At 38.9% G+C, this 17,839-nt stretch overlaps 1 protein-coding gene across 1 annotated transcript in view; it reads left to right on the forward strand.

Moving 5' to 3' along the window:
• The first annotated feature begins 985 nt into the window (after positions 1-985).
• epsti1 (epithelial stromal interaction 1) overlaps positions 986-17,839 on the forward strand; it is a 32,522-nt gene continuing 15,668 nt past the window's right edge. The window contains exons 1-6 of the mRNA XM_079666225.1: positions 986-1,267; positions 2,641-2,699; positions 2,791-2,874; positions 2,995-3,068; positions 4,103-4,186; positions 14,349-14,422. Of these exons, the coding sequence (XP_079522351.1) occupies positions 1,095-1,267; positions 2,641-2,699; positions 2,791-2,874; positions 2,995-3,068; positions 4,103-4,186; positions 14,349-14,422 (548 nt within the window). The 5' untranslated portion in view covers positions 986-1,094. The remainder of the gene's footprint in view (positions 1,268-2,640; positions 2,700-2,790; positions 2,875-2,994; positions 3,069-4,102; positions 4,187-14,348; positions 14,423-17,839) is intronic.

The following is a 17,839-nucleotide window of genomic DNA, read 5'->3' on the forward strand; positions in this document are numbered from 1 at the left end:
ATCACGTGATCAGCTCAGGAACTCAACAACTGGTAAAACCTAAGATAAGAAAATGAGATGAGTTGGAAAAAAACATGTTTATTTTTAGATTTGAATATAGATTATTTCTTTTTTTTTTAATACCCTTTTTATTGTCATTTTTGTAAACATTCAGACATAACATACATACACAACAAACACCCGCATACCAATGTGTGCAGAATAGTTACTGCACATATAACATACATCCATACTGCCAACCTTGAGACCTCAGAAATCGGGAGCATTTCAAAATGCAAAATGGGGGGCGGGGTGCTAGTTTATCGCCGGAGCTGTTAGATTAACATTAACATGCTTCTAAGTGCAGCATGTAGCACCATCCTTGATGGAGCATATGTGTGGGCAGGAAAGGAGTGAGCCGAGAGTAGAGTAGTTCTCGATTATTGTTCTGTTTTCTGTGACTATCTGCCTCACCCTGTCAGACTTTCAGTTGCACTCGCTACTAAAGAGACGTGTTACCATGGAAACCAAACAATGGTGTAGCTGTATTAAAGTCCGAGTGGAAACAGTCCTGAGTAAATCTGATTTTGTCAGAAATCGGGAGAAATATGCCCACGGGAGGAAACCGGGAGAGGGCAATGAAATCGGGAGGGTTGGCAAGTATGCATACATCTCTCCATGGTTGACAATAATCTCACTTTATTCATGTAGCAAGATATCTATGTATCTCAGTTTACATATCAATTACTTAACTGCAAGCACAGAGAGAAAATGAATAAGAATAATACATTATAATCATAATGGCCTGAGGTGTCGCGTCATTACAATGAGACACATCAAATAAAAGGGAAATACAAATACACATACATATATAGTAGTAATAATAATAACAAATACAAAATGAAAAGTATAACATAAATGATTTCTGTCCACAAATTGACAGACTGGGCCTTTAAATGAACACCTCCATCCCCCTGTTCTTCCAGCAGAAGGCGCTGTTCCATTAATCCCTCCCCCCGCTGTATGTGCAGTAAACACATAACAGGTTAGTTGAATCTACAGAACAGCATCTCAGTGACCCTGTTCCTGTTTACCATCTGTTCTGAGAGACAGACATGGATCCTTATCAGAACCAGAGGGACTACAGGAACCAGCGGAACCCCGGGAGAACCGCACCTGGAACACCTGGAACATCCGGAACATCTGGGGTTGATCAGACACCTGTAGACCCCGGAAGAGAGGACCCTGAAGCCCGGAACACACCTGCGAACAACCGGGAGCCTCAATAGTGAGTTATGATCAAAATCCTACTCAGTATTTCGAATTTGAAGTCCATGTTTTTGTCCCTGACACGCGGTGTAATTTAAAAATAAAAGTGCAAAGGAACATATATTAACTTTTGTTATTTAGTTTAGTTAATATGTACTATGTTGGTGTAATATTTGATTAGTAAAAAACATAGACTGGATGGTAAAAACATATTTTTAGTTGAGTTTTCCGCTGCTAACTTTCAGTTTCGTTTTACTGGATTAGAGAGAGATACAATGCCTTCACTGTTTCCCGGAAAACGCAACTGCTTATCTAATGTAGCACAACAACAAACGGTATCTGTTGAACACATAGTACTATTTTAGTTCTTAACACGAAAAAAAACAACGTGTAATAAGTTCGGGAAAGTTTGTACTCGGCAAATAAAATGCATGAATCATTTCATTTATTTGGGCTAATAGAAAAATAAAAGGCCACTTTAGGAAAGCAGAAATATACAACATGACCTGAAGGCAACATAAAGTAAAATGTTTACAAGATAAACAAGTTATTGTGTCTTAATTGAAGGCAGCATCCTACTTGTATTATTATTTCTCATTCTTGAAAGCAGCATTTCTATTCTTTATTTTACTCATCATCTTTTAGCCAAAACAACAATCAGTTTTGAACAAAGGTCTTTACCAGGGTTAACAATATTTATAAGTTCTTATATATCTTAACATTTAAGCATATGTTCAATGTACTTGTATACATAAGTTTTAATAAAACAACACTGAAAACAACCAGTGATATATTTAAGCAATAGCTCACGATAGGCCGTGGTATATGCTCATTATATCACAGCTAAGGGGCGTGGTTCGGCCCGACGCGAAGCGGAGGGTCGACAACAAAAAACATAAAACCACATAAAACCATAACTTATTGTCTTCATGAAATAGCATTTTAACGGTTTTGATGTACAAGTTGTTGTTTGGATCCATCTTGTATTCTAATTCAAATATTGTATGTACTAAGCATTCATTTGTGTATGTTACATCTTTTCATGAAACCCGTAACTATAGCTGTCATGTATTGGAGTTGAATATATATACAACTACATTTGACACATTAGAAATCCAAGGTAGTTGGGTTTATCATGGGAACAGAGACCTGTCTACTTGTTTACTTTTGAAAGACTTTCCACTTGTATTTAGTGCTTCTTACACACCAAAAACACGTGTACGAGTTATTGGCCTATCAGTACAGTATGAAGTTATACCTGGACGAATCTGATTCGAGACGAATAATATAAACCAAGTATACCGTTTGTTTATGCTCACAGCTGCAGACACATATGAGTTTTCATGAAGGACCAATGTTCCACTAACACTCTCTCTCTGTCTCCATCCTCAGCTCAGTTGGGTTTACGATGATCCCGCCCAATGAATCCCGACGAAGCAAGACTCAAATGAGTATGCCGACATTGCATCCTTCAAACACCGAATAATGTTCCTACATGTTGAAATGTATTTCCTAAGTAACAAAGCTCTGTGTTATCTGCAGTGGCTCAGAAAGAACTGGAGGACCTTCAGAAGTGGAAAGAGGAAAATAAGCCCAAACCTGTGCAGCCCGTCTCAGAGAAGCTGGGTAAAAAAGTGCCCTCCATGCCAATCAGCTCTTTGCACAACATTATTCTTATGTGTCGTGTGCTGCTCAGTCACCTGCTTCCTTACTGATATGCTGTACTTTCCTGTTTAATTGATCAAGGTGGGAACGCGACATTGTCTGCAGTCAGGGAGAAGCAGCATTTAGAATTACAACACGCCAAACTGCAGAAGAGGGTACTTCCTCACACGTTTACTGTCATAAACACAGAATACACTCGATTCACACGCCCTTAACCCTGAGACGCACAAGTGGGTCTTTTTGGACCTGGTTTTCTTGAAGTATCTTTGAAATTACATTTTTTTTATCATTTCATGTTCCAGCTATTTGTCAAAAAACATGTTTTGGATATCATGCCATTCAAATTTTAAATTTAAATTTTAAGAAATTGTAGTTTTTGTATTTCTACCCCAAGCTTCCATAAGTGGGTCAAAAATGACCCGCATGCATTTCCTATGGGATCCTTTGATTCTTATCACCTGTTGCTGTCAGGAATACATTCACTGTGGAGCACACAGACTACATCGCAAGTGACACCTCTCAGGAAGATTATTTCACACAGCAAGATCTGATACCTGTCAGTATAATCATAATAATAATAATACGTTATATTTGTATAGGGCTTTTCAAGGACTTAAAATGGCTTTACAATATAAGGGAAGGTTAGGGTCGGGGGTATAGGACTATCAAACTTGATCAACCGGCATGGATTGATGGGGGGTGGGCTATGAGTAGGCAAGAGGACAAGAGATGAGTTTTGAAAAGGGACTGGAATACTGTGAGGGTCTCAGAATAGCAAAGATCTTTGGGACAATATGTTCAAAACGTTTTTTTCAAAATGTAAAAAAAAAATCTAAAATGATAAATAGTGAAAAGTAAAATAAAAAATATTTCTAGTATGAACCAAAATATAATACTAAATATTATTCAAGTGATTTTTCTTGACAAAAAATGGCATAAAAACACCAGCCACTCGTGCATCTAAGGGTTAAGAGTGATTACAATCATATGTATTCTGTTAAAAACACAAGCATGCAATGTATTAACATATGGCTGAGAGGAAAGGAAAGATGTTCCTTGGTTGAATCACAAATAATATTCATGGCTTAATTGAATTGATGTACCTGCAGGATTCTAGCTGTTGTTGAATGCACTTATTGTAGGTCTTTGTTTCGTCAGCTCAATAAATACGAAATATGTGTCTTTGAAGCTGAAACAGCAGGAGGCGGACAAGAAGAAGAGGCAAGAGGAGGACGAGGAGAACCAGAAGATGAAAGATAAACAGCGGGAGAGGGTGAGAACAACATTTAATCATCAATACGTAGAGGGGCATTTGGAGAGCGCTGGTCCCCACAGAGGTCGTTTCTAACAGTAAGCCGTCAATGTTTCGTGTTTACTCTAAAAATGAAACGGCTTCTTCCTTGGCCAATGCAACACCTTTCTACTCAGTTTCATGAAAATAAGGTTGTTAGTTTCTCTGAATTCCTGCTGACAAACAAACACAACCGTGAACATTACCTTAAAAAAGGTCATGTGTGATGTGCTCGATCCAAACCGGTCATATTGACATTTAACGCGTCTTTGAGCACTGGGGAAAGCGCTATAACAATTAAATATATTATTATTATTAAACTAATTTTAGTTCCATACACTGTTGGAAAGAGGGGATTCGTAGCTGGTCTTAACATGCCCCAATGTCCCCTTTGCAAGTTCAATTAATACACGGGTGAATGGGGAAAGGGATCATAGAACAAAGGATGAATTTCCAGTGGTTGGATCCATTTTAGTTCGAGGTTTTTTGAAGAGGTTGTACAATAACACGGTTTCATTCTGTCAGTGAGTTGTTGGGTTGTAGCTGTTAGCATCTGCTGCGTCTGTAGTTTCCTGTAACTTACTGTATACCCCCATGTATACACCTGTGTGCGTCTAATCAGCGCCACCAAGTGTTCAAAAGAATACGGCAGGATAAAAACTGTATAATCTAGGGCTGTCAAACGATTAATATTTTTAATCAGATTAATCACAGCTTAAAAATTAATTAATCAGATTAATCACCGTTTGAACTATGTCCAAAATATGCCATTTCTTTATGTATATTGTTGTGGGAATGGAAAGATAAATGAAAGAAGGCGGATATATCCATTTAACAAACAGTATGTTAATTATAACATTGTTCTGTGAGTCAAAATGAAAGACAGCCCACACACCTATCAATCATCAAACCGTGGGGTCTTATTTCATTACGTGTTGATTTCTATCAACACCTAATGTTGTATCGATGTATATAGAGATGCACTACAGCAAAAGTACTCTCCGTCGGGACTTCCTGCAACAACACCACGCCGTTATCTTGATTCTGATTGGCCAGAAGACATTATCAAAGATGTTCTATTGAGAAGACGATCACTACGTGCCAAAAGTTTTCAAAACCGTTTCTAGTCTTCGGTATTTCCAGACAAGTGGCTACTGAAATCAATCTTACTAACTGCTGTCTGTGCAATTTACTCCACGAGTTGGCGGAATTTATTTTGCTTACTTTAACATCATTTTTCATGGTGGGGCTAAGCCATTTCTTGGTATGGCTGTAGCGTACCCCAGCCATACCCTGGCGCTGCCACTGGTGGGATGTATGGGGCGGGCCATTCTGCACATGCGTTAAATGCATTAACGCAAAAAATTAATTACCGCCGTTAACGCGATAATTTTGACAGCATTAGTATATACATTACTTGTTCGACACTTTTATCCAAAGCAACTTACATACTCAATACTGTGGACAATCCCCACAGGAGCAATTTGGGGTGAAGTGTCTCAGGGACACAACGACATGCTGAGTGCAGTGGGACTCAAACTTGCTACCCTCTGATTTGAAGCTCAGCGCATTAACCCACTGCGCCACACGCCTCCCTTGACATGCCAACGATACACATAAGTCCTACGCTCGAGGTATCCTTTTGTTCTCCAGATATAAAGCCGTCCCCTGAGTCATGTTTACGAGGAAAACGCCTTCAAAGCTTGAAGTACATTCTTAAAAATATATTAGCCAAAGTTATTTAAAGAGGGGGCTCCAAGCGTAATATCATAGGGGATATTTACCCCTGGAAACACCCCCATTGGGACCACAGTTGTGGCTAAGTAGAGTAAGATGTGAAGGTGTCATTCTGCCTTTACTAGCTTCAAAAATGTTTTTATCATCTGAATATTGCAAAGACTTGGTTGAAAATCAACCAAAAACCCCAAATTGACACGAGTTCTTGACACGAATCCACGTTTATATTTCAAAACGAGGTGTTTGTAACATCCCACTGATTTCAATAGAGCGGGACACATATAAGTACTTGGCATTCAAGCAAAAGCTCAGTTCATTAAGACTTACAAAACTGCTTTAAATCCCTCGCCACCCCATCAACTTGTATTCCAATTCAGAACAAATCATTAGAAAATGGAGAAAAGCAAACATTGAGCAGATTTAGTATATTAAACACCCTTTGGTGAGTTATTTAAACCCCATCTAATCGGTTATATTTCAGTCGGCACAGAGGTTTCCTGAGTGCTTTTTGACAAACCCCAGAGATCAGGAACGCTCTGATTTGAGAGGAGGTGGAAAAAGCCACCTTTCAGCCAGATGCAGAAACACAGTACATCTCAGTCCTTTGCTGGAATCCAGTTCAATGTGCTTAGATTGGAGGAAGTGTATCACAGGCTGAGTATCAACATTTGTAAACAGCCACAGAGGAACATGTACGATGACAAACATTACACAAAATCTACTTGATTGGCAAACTAAAATACGTTCATCCTTATCAAACGTTCATCCTTATCAAAGCTCAAGGACAGGGGTGTCCAAACTTTTTTCACCGAGGCCCACGTACAGAAAAATATACGAAGGGCTGGGCCGCTCTCTAGAGATATTTTGCCTCATAAGTTCTGTTATAAGTTGGAAAAGTCAATCCAATGTAGGTTAATTATTCTTGATACGTTGACCTACTAACAGGTGAATAGTGTGTAATATATTTGAACATATATTTAAGAAGTAAGACAAGCAGAAGTTTATTATTATTATTATTACATGTCACTTGTTAGACGCTTTTATCCAAACTTAAATACTCAATACTGTGGACAATCCCCACAGGAGCAATTTGGGGTGAAGTGTCTCAGGGACACAACGACATGCTGACTGCAGTGGGGTTTGAACCTGAACCCTGATACCAACACCAACGCTCTATCCACTGCGCCACACGCCTTCCCTTATTGTCACCTTATTATACTTAAGTCATTATACTTTTTTAATTTGGTGAGTGAGGACCGATTAAAAATGGTCCGCGGGCCGCATTTGGCCCCCGGGCCGTAGTTTGGACACCCCTGAGCTGCGTTATTTCAAACATGATCTCAAAGCAAAGCTGAATGTGAGGAGCCTGCTCTTAAAGACTGAGACACTGTGCTTTGTTCAAGTGAAATGATTGGAAAGGAAGGAGGGTACGCCCGGACTGTCGTTTGTCTTAAACATTAAGACTCTTGCTGGCAGTGAAATGAATTAGGCTCTTTGAAATAATGTTGTTTTGAAAATTCAAAGAAAGATACATTATTATTTATTTGGGATTTGTATAATCTAAAGCTTAGTGCAGTCCACAATCCTTCCCTCTATAGATAAACTTTTAACCTGATTACTTTCCGTTACCATTGGATGACCTCAATAGAAAATGCAATGCAATAAAATCAAGCGAAAAGAAAAATGTGTGTATTATGTAAGATACATGTGTCAAACTCGAGGCCCGGGGGCCAAATCAGGCCCTTGGTGGATTTAATTTCGGTCCACAGGATAATTTCTAATTCCTATTAGATCTGGCCCTCCGGTATATTGCACCTTCACTCCATCCTGAGGGTCTCCTCCGCTCAGAGCCTGAGCCCAAACATTGATGACCTTGCCCCCAAGATGAGATGCCAAGTATCTGAGCTAGCATCACAGAGCAGCACACTGAGTTTAATGGATGTTTCCTTCTGCACTTTCTCTCTCACGACAACAGGGCATGTTTGGTTTCTCTTTGAGGGAAATAGTTTTGTTGAAGCTGTTGTTGGCCTGAGGGAAAATGTAATCATAAGAAATGACTCTGGAGAAGCTGCAGATAGAGCCATAAGAAATGAATCAACTGATTATTTAATGTTTAATGTTGTTTTTAAAGGCAATCATTGAAGCTTTGTTAGTTCCAGGTTTAATATGTGCAACAAGTTCATTTCAATAAGTTCTGCAATAAACATTGAACCAGTCCGGCCCTCCACTAGTACCCATTTTTTAATTTTGGCCCACTGTGTGTTTGAGTTTGACACCCCTGATGTAAGACAACAGAACAATGTGACCTTAGAAAAGAAGAAACCAAGATATTTAGGATCAGAGATTTGCTTAAAAAAGCTGAAAAAAGTTGAACACACACAGTTAAGCTCAAACACACACTATTTGGTTCACCTGCTGAATTAAAAACAGAACAAAGGAAGCAAAGAAAGTGAAAACCATAAAGCAGGTTCAGGCAGTAGAAGTATAGATTCACACGTAAAGTATTATCCTACAGAACAGCCACAGAGAAGAGATAACAGCTGATCCTTTACAACACACAAACATTATAATCCAAGTTATAGGAATGTAGTAATCTGATTACATATTTTCTATTTAACTGAAAGTGATTGCTTGATAATTCCCAGGCCCGCTAATACATGCAAATAAGAGGCTGATACATCAAAGTAAACAACAACTATTTTAGTTGCTAAAAGATATATTATTTATTCGATAATTGCCATTTTGTGGAGTGTACCTCTTCTTACTTTGTAGAAAACATTATTTAAAGTGTTTGAACATTGCAATGTATAATTGCCAGACACACAACGCTAGATAGAAAATACACAAATCCCAACCATAAGACAAACATAAACACCAGAAATACAAAATATTTATTGTCTTTCAATGGGTTTTTATTCTTCTTAGGTCAGCTTGTGTCACTCTTCCACTGCATGGCACTAGTTTGTCTTCCCTCAGTGAGAAGCAATACCATTTCTGGCCTCTAGATGTCAGCAGAGTGTCTCCCCTCACATTACACCCTGAGAAGCACCTGATGAATGCTTTCCTCTGAAACCGAAGTCAGCTCCTCTCAGACTTCTCATACCTCACGCCTGGCCCTCAATGTGACATACAGCGGTTATTAGACTGCTGTGTGGAAAGCTCATTAATACTCAGGACTAAGGTGGTGATCCGCAGACCTTCTCCATGTCGCACCACCACCTCTTTGAAGCCATGGGAATGTTCCGGTAATCCACACCAGAGCTGTCAAAAGTACACACGTCCTTTACTCAAGTAGAAGTACAGATACTCACATTTGGAAAATGTAAGAAGTAGAAAGTACAGGTATTTGTGTTCAACATGTAAGAAGTAGAAAGTACAGGTATTTGTGTTCAACATGTAAGAAGTAGAAAGTACAGGTATTAGTGTTCAACGTGTGAGAAGTAGAAAGTACAGGTATTAGTGTTCAACATGTAAGAAGTAGAAAGTACAGGTACTTGTGTTCAACATGTAAGAAGTAGAAAGTACAGGTATTTGTGTTCAACATGTAAGAAGTAGAAAGTACAGGTATTTGTGTTCAACATGTAAGAAGTAGAAAGTACAGGTATTTGAGTTCAACATGTAAGAAGTAGAAAGTACAGGTATTTGTGTTCAACATGTAAGAAGTAGAAAGTACAGGTATTTGAGTTCAACATGTAAGAAGTAGAAAGTACAGGTATTTGTGTTCAACATGTAAGAAGTAGAAAGTACAGGTGCAGTAACAAAGTATTTGTACTTCCTACCATACCATAGCTTCTCTTGGACAACTGGACTTAAAATCACACTGTACATTTTACATTTATATTCAAAATCTATATCTAATATTTAATATTCTATTCATCACATACTTATAAATACAGAGTGAGCAGAACTTCAACTCTGAAACAATCAGCTCTTCGTATTATTCCATGGTTACTCAATAAATATTGTGACTTTCTCACAATACACACATTTTCTTTGTATTTCCTACAAACACTTTGACTTGGTTGAAACAGACTGTGTTGCATGTCCACAGCTCTGACGGCAAATCACAGAGGGATAAGCAGAACATTCAATTACAGTATTTCTTTTTATTATTTTGCTTTGTGGGAAAAAAAACGGAAACACCCGGATCCCGAAAACACTGAAAAGTTGACTTTAATCAAATGTATTAGCTAACACATTTCACATAACTGTATTAGGTTAGTTGACAGCAATAATATTACGTTTAAATACAAAATAATAGGTTCTACTTAAGAGTATGGCTAAATGTAAAGTGGGAAAACCGGAAACACCAAATAACGTAAGAATGAAAAAAAAATCAATCGAAAACACAAAACATTTAATATGGGTGAATCCTGAAATAGAAAAACTCACTCGAAATGAAAGAGGTGCTGTGACCAATAATAACTTAACTGTAGATAAACTCAAAAATTCCCTTTCGACTTGTCTACTCAGGATGACCAAACACTTTGACTACCTTATGAGTATTTAACTCAAATGTACGTTTATAAAGAGAGGTGAAAAGTCTCTCTAAAGTCATGCGGGATGCACTCACTGATTTTCAGTCACTCACCTTTAAGTTTCCCAATACCTTTTTTTGGGGAAAGAAACGTTGCTAAAGTGCACCACAGAGGTAGCAATGAGGGTGACTCATCATATGTGTGAGACCTCAGGATACACACACTGCATTTTGATGGATGACACCAAATGTAAACACAACTTGGGTTAGTTTCCCTCGGCCTTTTTGAGGGCTCCGATGGATTAAATGTGTTTGGATAAATATATATTTAAAGTGTGTGGGAATTAAAACGGCAAAACGGCAAATAGGGAAACAAAGCAAAGCAAATACATGCAACCATTATGCACATAGCAACGATGCCTAACAACAGGCTGAGAAAAGCAAACAGGGAACTTTTGAAGAGGATTGCTGCAAAAATATGCAAAATATTTAAACAAAGTTAAATGAAGCAAAGACCACAGAGGGCAACTGAGTGTATGTCCTGTTTGGTGCAGAACCAGTTTGTATAATGTGGGATCTCTCTGGTACCAGACACAAGAAGAGAAGCTGAAATCATGTAATCAGTCAGTCGGTAGCCGATAATACTCAATGGGAATTGAACTCGAGCTGAAATTGAAGAAGTTATTTAGGATGGCACGAGAGGAAGAAGGAACACACAGCTCACCTGAGTGAGGCTCACATTGAAGCTTATAGTATAAAGTCTACTAAACACACACACACACACACACACACACACACACACACACACACACACACACACACACACACACACACACACACACACACACACACACACACACACACACACACACACACACACACACACACACACACACACACACAAACACACACACACACACACACACACACACACTCGCGAGCTTCCCCCAGACCAGTAATCCAAACGAAAATATCTTCCCTCCGTAGTATTCTGATCATTTGCTAATAACCAATCGGATCGATGGATTCCGGAGAAGAGATGATGACTCGGTGACAGTCATTATATAATGAGACACACACACACACACCACTTCAGGGGACATTACATTGACTTACATGCATTTTCTGGAGACTTATACTAACCCTAACCAAGTCTTCACCCTAAAATTAATTATTCCCCTCATAGGGACCTCCCTTACACACACACACACACTCACTCACTCACTCACTCACTCACTCACTCACTCACTCACTCACTCACTCTCACTCTCACTCTCACTCTCACTCTCACTCTCACACACACACACGCTCACTCACTCACAGTCGATCTTAGAACAGCAAACTCCATTGACATGTTTAAAAGCAAATTATAGTTAAAAACTATTATTATGACACACGCCCACAAATAGAGAGTTTAACGTATTTAAACAAAATGACATGAAGCAAGGGGGTGATTGAGTTTATCTCCTTTTATAATGTGGGGGTTTTCTAGTTGCAGACACAAACAGAGAAGCTGGTATCATGCAATCAATCAATCAGTACCCAATAAGGCCAATAATACTCATATGTGTACTGTAGTGGTTATAGCAGAACACATACAGTACTCCGGTCTGTAATTACAGATATTGACATCCACATAACTTGGTGTGCGACATGCTGCAGTCTGACAGGAAAAACATGACTTCAAAGTTCATGATATTATGAATATAAAAGTAACCTGATATGTTTTAGATAACAAGCATAACAATACACATGTAGAAGGGCACTGAGAGAGCGCACAACTCATCAAAGGCTTTTCCATAAGTGAAAAATAATGTGTGCAACCGCGCCAACATTTTATGGGTTTCCTCTTTGGCCCGAGCTTCACCCTTCCACTCAAAACAAGGCCAGTATTTTTATTCTGATGACAAACAAACAACTCCTTAGCGGAGGTAATAAAAGCAATCAATTTCAGGATAAAGTATATAGAACGTCACTTTGAGGCATGTCAAAATATGCGGTGTTTTCCAATTCCATCATCGACAAGATTAGCAATCATCCTTTTAGTTTAAGTGTATGTGATATTTCTGTAAGATGATACATCCCATTTTCTCAATCCTATTGTCCTTGAAACACTTGGAGACCCCTCTCAGTCCTCTGAAAGGGCCGTGTGTTTGCCAGCTAAAGACAACATGTGTTTCTTTGACTGATGTTTTCATTTTGAGATTCTGGCAGCTCGACCAGGTTTACTGTTATTTACTGTTCAAAACGAGGCAGGAGTCCAGTAGCAGGGACGAGCTGACTTTATGTGGTTTGAACACTTAATAATTCATCTGTATCGAACTCCCCAAAACCAAAGTGGGTCAGGACAGATTCACGACCCAGAGGCATGTTTTTATTCAGCGATATCACGTCTGTAGACTAAGCAGAAGTTGTTTTACATGAATGTGGGTCAGAGGTGGGAAGTAGTGGAGTACAAATACTTTGTTACTGTACCTAAGTACATTCTTCTGGTATCAGTACTTTACTCCACTACTTACTTTCCTGACGACTTTTTACTTTGACTTTTTACATGTTGAACACAAATACCTGTACTTTCTACTTCTTACATGTTGAACACAAATACCTGTACTTTCTACTTCTTACATGTTGAACACAAATACCTGTACTTTCTACTTCTTACATGTTGAACACAAATACCTGTACTTTCTACTTCTTACATGTTGAACTCAAATACCTGTACTTTCTACTTCTCACATGTTGAACACAAATACCTGTACTTTCTACTTCTTACATGTTGAACCCAAATACCTGTACTTTCTACTTCTTACATGTTGAACACAAATACCTGTACTTTCTACTTCTTACATGTTGAACCCAAATACTTGTACTTTCTACTTCTTACATGTTGAACACAAATACCTGTACTTTCTACTTCTTACATGTTGAACACAAATACCTGTACTTTCTACTTCTTACATGTTGAACCCAAATACCTGTACTTTCTACTTCTTACATGTTGAACACAAATACCTGTACTTTCTACTTCTTACATGTTGAATACAAATACCTGTACTTTCTACTTCTCACATGTTGAACCCAAATACCTGTACTTTCTACTTCTTACATGTTGAACTCAAATACCTGAACTTTCTACTTCTTACATGTTGAACACAAATACCTGTACTTTCTACTTCTTACATGTTGAACACAAATACCTGTACTTTCTACTTCTTACATGTTGAATACAAATACCTGAACTTTCTACTTCTTACATGTTGAACTCAAATACCTGTACTTTCTACTTCTCACATGTTGAATACAAATACCTGTACTTTCTACTTCTTACATGTTGAATACAAATACCTGTACTTTCTACTTCTTACATGTTGAATACAAATACCTGTACTTTCTACTTCTTACATGTTGAATACAAATACCTGTACTTTCTACTTCTCACATGTTGAACTCAAATACCTGTACTTTCTACTTCTCTCATTTTCCAAACAGGCTGGTTCCTTTAGTCTGAATGTGTGTTTGGTGGCGTGATCATTATTATTTAGAGTCATTGCGTGCCTATTGATTTGAACACGATCCGTGTATCCATCATTTCCTGGTCTTCTCTAAAGAAGAGGGACCAATGAAAACGTTGTCATGTTGCCGTTGGTCACCATGGAAACATTCATTAGCTAACAATGACATTATTGTTCTATTAATATAAAGGGAGGTCAGGTACTCTTTAAAACAGCTGCTAGTTATGGGTACTTTTTACTGAAGTACATTTCAAAGCCTCTTTACTTTGACTTGAGTAAAGACGTTTAGTCAGGACTTCTACTTTCACCAGAGTATTTTTAAACACGAGTATCTGTACTTCTACTGGAGTAAAGGATGTGTGTACTTTTACCATCTCTGTACCTCTCCTTGTGACAGATGTTTTGTGATGCTTTGCAGGCGGAGCATCTGGAAGAGAGGCGGCGGCAGGAGGATCAGAGGAGGAGGGACCAGCACAGACCGGATCACATCAGGTCAGAAGGATCAGGTTCACCTCACTGTCACACTGCGGTGTCGCTTGTTTTCTGTTGTCTCTCACTCTGCAAAGGATGTAGCATCAGATGACACAATCTGCAGACCGTCACAAAGGAAGCGCCCGATGTCTGATCCTCCGCTGACCTACAGTATAATTATCATCATAGTTGCATTTTGCTGTCAGGCAGCAGAAAGGGAAAACAGATCGTATCAGTTCTTAGTATCACAGGAAGTATGCAGACATGAGGTTCACCTCTGTTTGCACTGGAAAGCACTTTTATTGCTTGTTTTCTAATTGTAAAAGAAACTGTTTAGCCTGTGAAAGGAACAAACTAAAGGACATAAAGGCAAACAGCTGCGTTTCTGTGTTTCTTGTGGTATTTACACATAATTAAATCAGGGAATATACACAGAATTGGCAACTTTCGATGCAAATTAAGCTCTCGGCAAAACCGTACCATTTGCAAAAATCAGGGCTACTAATGAGCCAATGCTGCTACAGTGGCTTTTCTTAAGTTTTCATTTGGCCAGGAGCAGGCTCAAACTCATGGGTTATGGGATGCACTGACAGGATGAGATGGCAGTTCATAAAGCTCCCATGCATGTCCGTTGTAAAGTCAAAAAGAGACCAAAAAATGAAACATGAGGTCATGATATAAACATTACAACTATTATCTCTACCCTCTTCCTCTGCAAATGAGGGGGAGAATTGAAATGAGCTGCAACACTTTATACGTATAGTTGCGATATCTTTATTACAATGTCTATGTACACAATTCATGGACGTCTCAGCGGTCCCAATACAGTCATTGTGAATGTTTGGACAATGTCTAAAGCAGGGGTGGGGAACCTTTTCCCTCTCAAGGGCCATTTCAATTTTTTCAACATCGTCCAAGGGCCGTACAAATTATTGACCTCTGTTTAAAAAAACTAAAATCACAGCCCATTCATTTGGCCTTTCTTTCATGCTGTGCAAAGAAACAGCAACCTCTTAATCCAGATATCTCACCATGACATGCACGTGCACGGTGTGGCATGACCACCAAAACAGAAAGATATGGACACAAGATTTAAGCAAATGTATTTAGTTTCCTATCCATGTGAACATGATTTAAGTGGGGGAGGACCTAACCTCCTCTACGGGGGTCCGGGGGGCATGCTCCCCCGGGAAGATTTTTTTTTTAATGTTGAAGTTAAAAGCATCATTCTGGTGCACTTTGGGAGCAACATTAGGAGATCTATGGATACATCTCTCAACACCCAGATGAAACAGACCTGTAAGCCGTTTTATTTTTCTTTATGGATATTTTACAAATCACTCCTTTTTCAAACTGTATTCTTGTTTATTAATAATAACTTTTTTTTACTGTCATATAGTATTTTATACCAGTTTACTTTATTCTCTTATTTTTTTATAATAACTATATTGATCATATAAAGATGTGCCTTTACCTCACTGGTTGTAGAAAAAGCATCTTATATTCGTTAGCATAGCTAGCTAACCAGATGCTAATAACAACTAAGTTATTGACTGTATGATCAGTATGACAGATGAACAGATCGCCGCTGGGCTTTCAACTAAAGACACAGCCACGCAACATCTGCGGCATGTGGACGGCTCCTTATGGGGAGGCTATTGCCATTTTTGGAATTGCCGGAGCGGTGTTCTGGTGCTCTCCGTCAGCACTACACCTCTGTCAGACGAGACATAATTACCACGTGATGACACGTTACGTGTTGTGTTCAAGGACCCTGACCTTGGCCAGGAAAAACAGGCACTCGCTTGTTTTATTTTTTTTGCGGTCTAGATTTCTTTCATTTTTTTCTTTTTTGCGTGTGTTTATAAATCACCTCGAGGGCCGTACCAAATGGTCTCGCGGGCCGTATACGGCCCGGGGGCCGGAGGTTCCCCACCCCTGGTCTAAAGCCATGCTAGGAGCAGTTCTGTGAAGTACAGCCTTGCTAACATGCTGATGTTAAGCAGGTATACAATGTGGAATAAAACGGATTAAATACATGTCCTGCTAATAGACCTAATGTTAACCTGCTGGGAGTACATTTCATGTCTTTATGAACCCCAATATATGTATATCTATATCCACATCAAAGCCTAGTAGCACTCTAGCTACTAGGAACTTGACTTGGCGTGTGACATCAGTGGAAATCGTCCTTTAAAGGTCCCATGTCATGGCCATTTCCACTGATCATAATTCCATTGTTGAGGTCTACTAGAATAGATGTATATTGTGCAATGTTCCAAACTCACATTGGTTTCTCAAACGGCATCTCTGTAAACTACGTGTATTCACTGAATTTCACTCTCTGCCTTTAACGCAGGGCTATTCAACTACACATTCAGTTGGGCCAGATTTTGTAACTACAAAATGCAGCTGGGCCAGACTTTCAGCGGCCTGTAGAAAGCGGGTAATGACACATTTTAAACCAACACATATTACTGAGATGAAAAACATGCTATTTTTATTAATTATTCATCTAACAAAGGTACGTCAAAAAGTGCATAAAAACGCAACAAACTAGCATTAATTTAACAGAATCTGAGGCTTCTCAAAGTGCATACAAAAAAAAAGTGCAGTTGCATTACATTTGCTTTAGAAGTCAAATATTCAGGTTATTTTTTTTTTAACCAGGCACATCACAAAGTGCATTTACTGAATACAGTAATAGCAGTCTTAATAAATGTCCTAAAGTGCATTAATAAACAATTAAAGAGCTCCAATGCAACACAAAGAGGTAGCCTATAGCCTACTGTAGCAATACTATTTTTTCACTTTTCAAGTAATAACAAACAAATCCTACGTTTTGGTCACATTTGACCCAGACACATTACAAAGTGCATTTAAATGAATACAGAAAGAACTGTCAAACCCTTCAGTGCACAAACCCATAACAAGGGATACGGGTAACTATATGAATGAATACTACACTACACGTCTACTATAGTAAACTAGGTGCTGACTATCACCTCATTTGTGATTTGTCATCGCTGACTTTCTCAATGGGAGAAGGGACATTTTTTGTTTTGAACAAGAGCAGTGATTTTTGGCTCATAGGATGTCAATGCAATCCTAAGACATTGGTGAAGAGTGCTGTCAGTCAGGGAGCAGCGAGTGCTACTTTGTATTGAGTTCATGTGTGAAAAGCTTGATTCACATGTATGTTGATACAAATATACTGAGCACACAGATCGCTACTTTCTGAACGTTAGGGAACTGCGGTTTTTTGACGTCACTCCAAAACTTAGCTGGCCCGTTAGCGCGCTGCTCTTGTGTCATGGTTACGGATGACTGCATGTCAATAAGTTCCAGTGTATATTTCCCCTTGTCGATGCAGGGGACCACTTCCTTTGCTCTGGTTGATACGTCCCCCTATATTGCAACAGTGAAGGGGTCTCTGGC

Source organism: Notothenia rossii, assembly GCF_949606895.1.
Source record: "Notothenia rossii genome assembly, chromosome: 2".
In the NCBI taxonomy this organism is placed as follows: domain Eukaryota; kingdom Metazoa; phylum Chordata; class Actinopteri; order Perciformes; family Nototheniidae; genus Notothenia; species Notothenia rossii.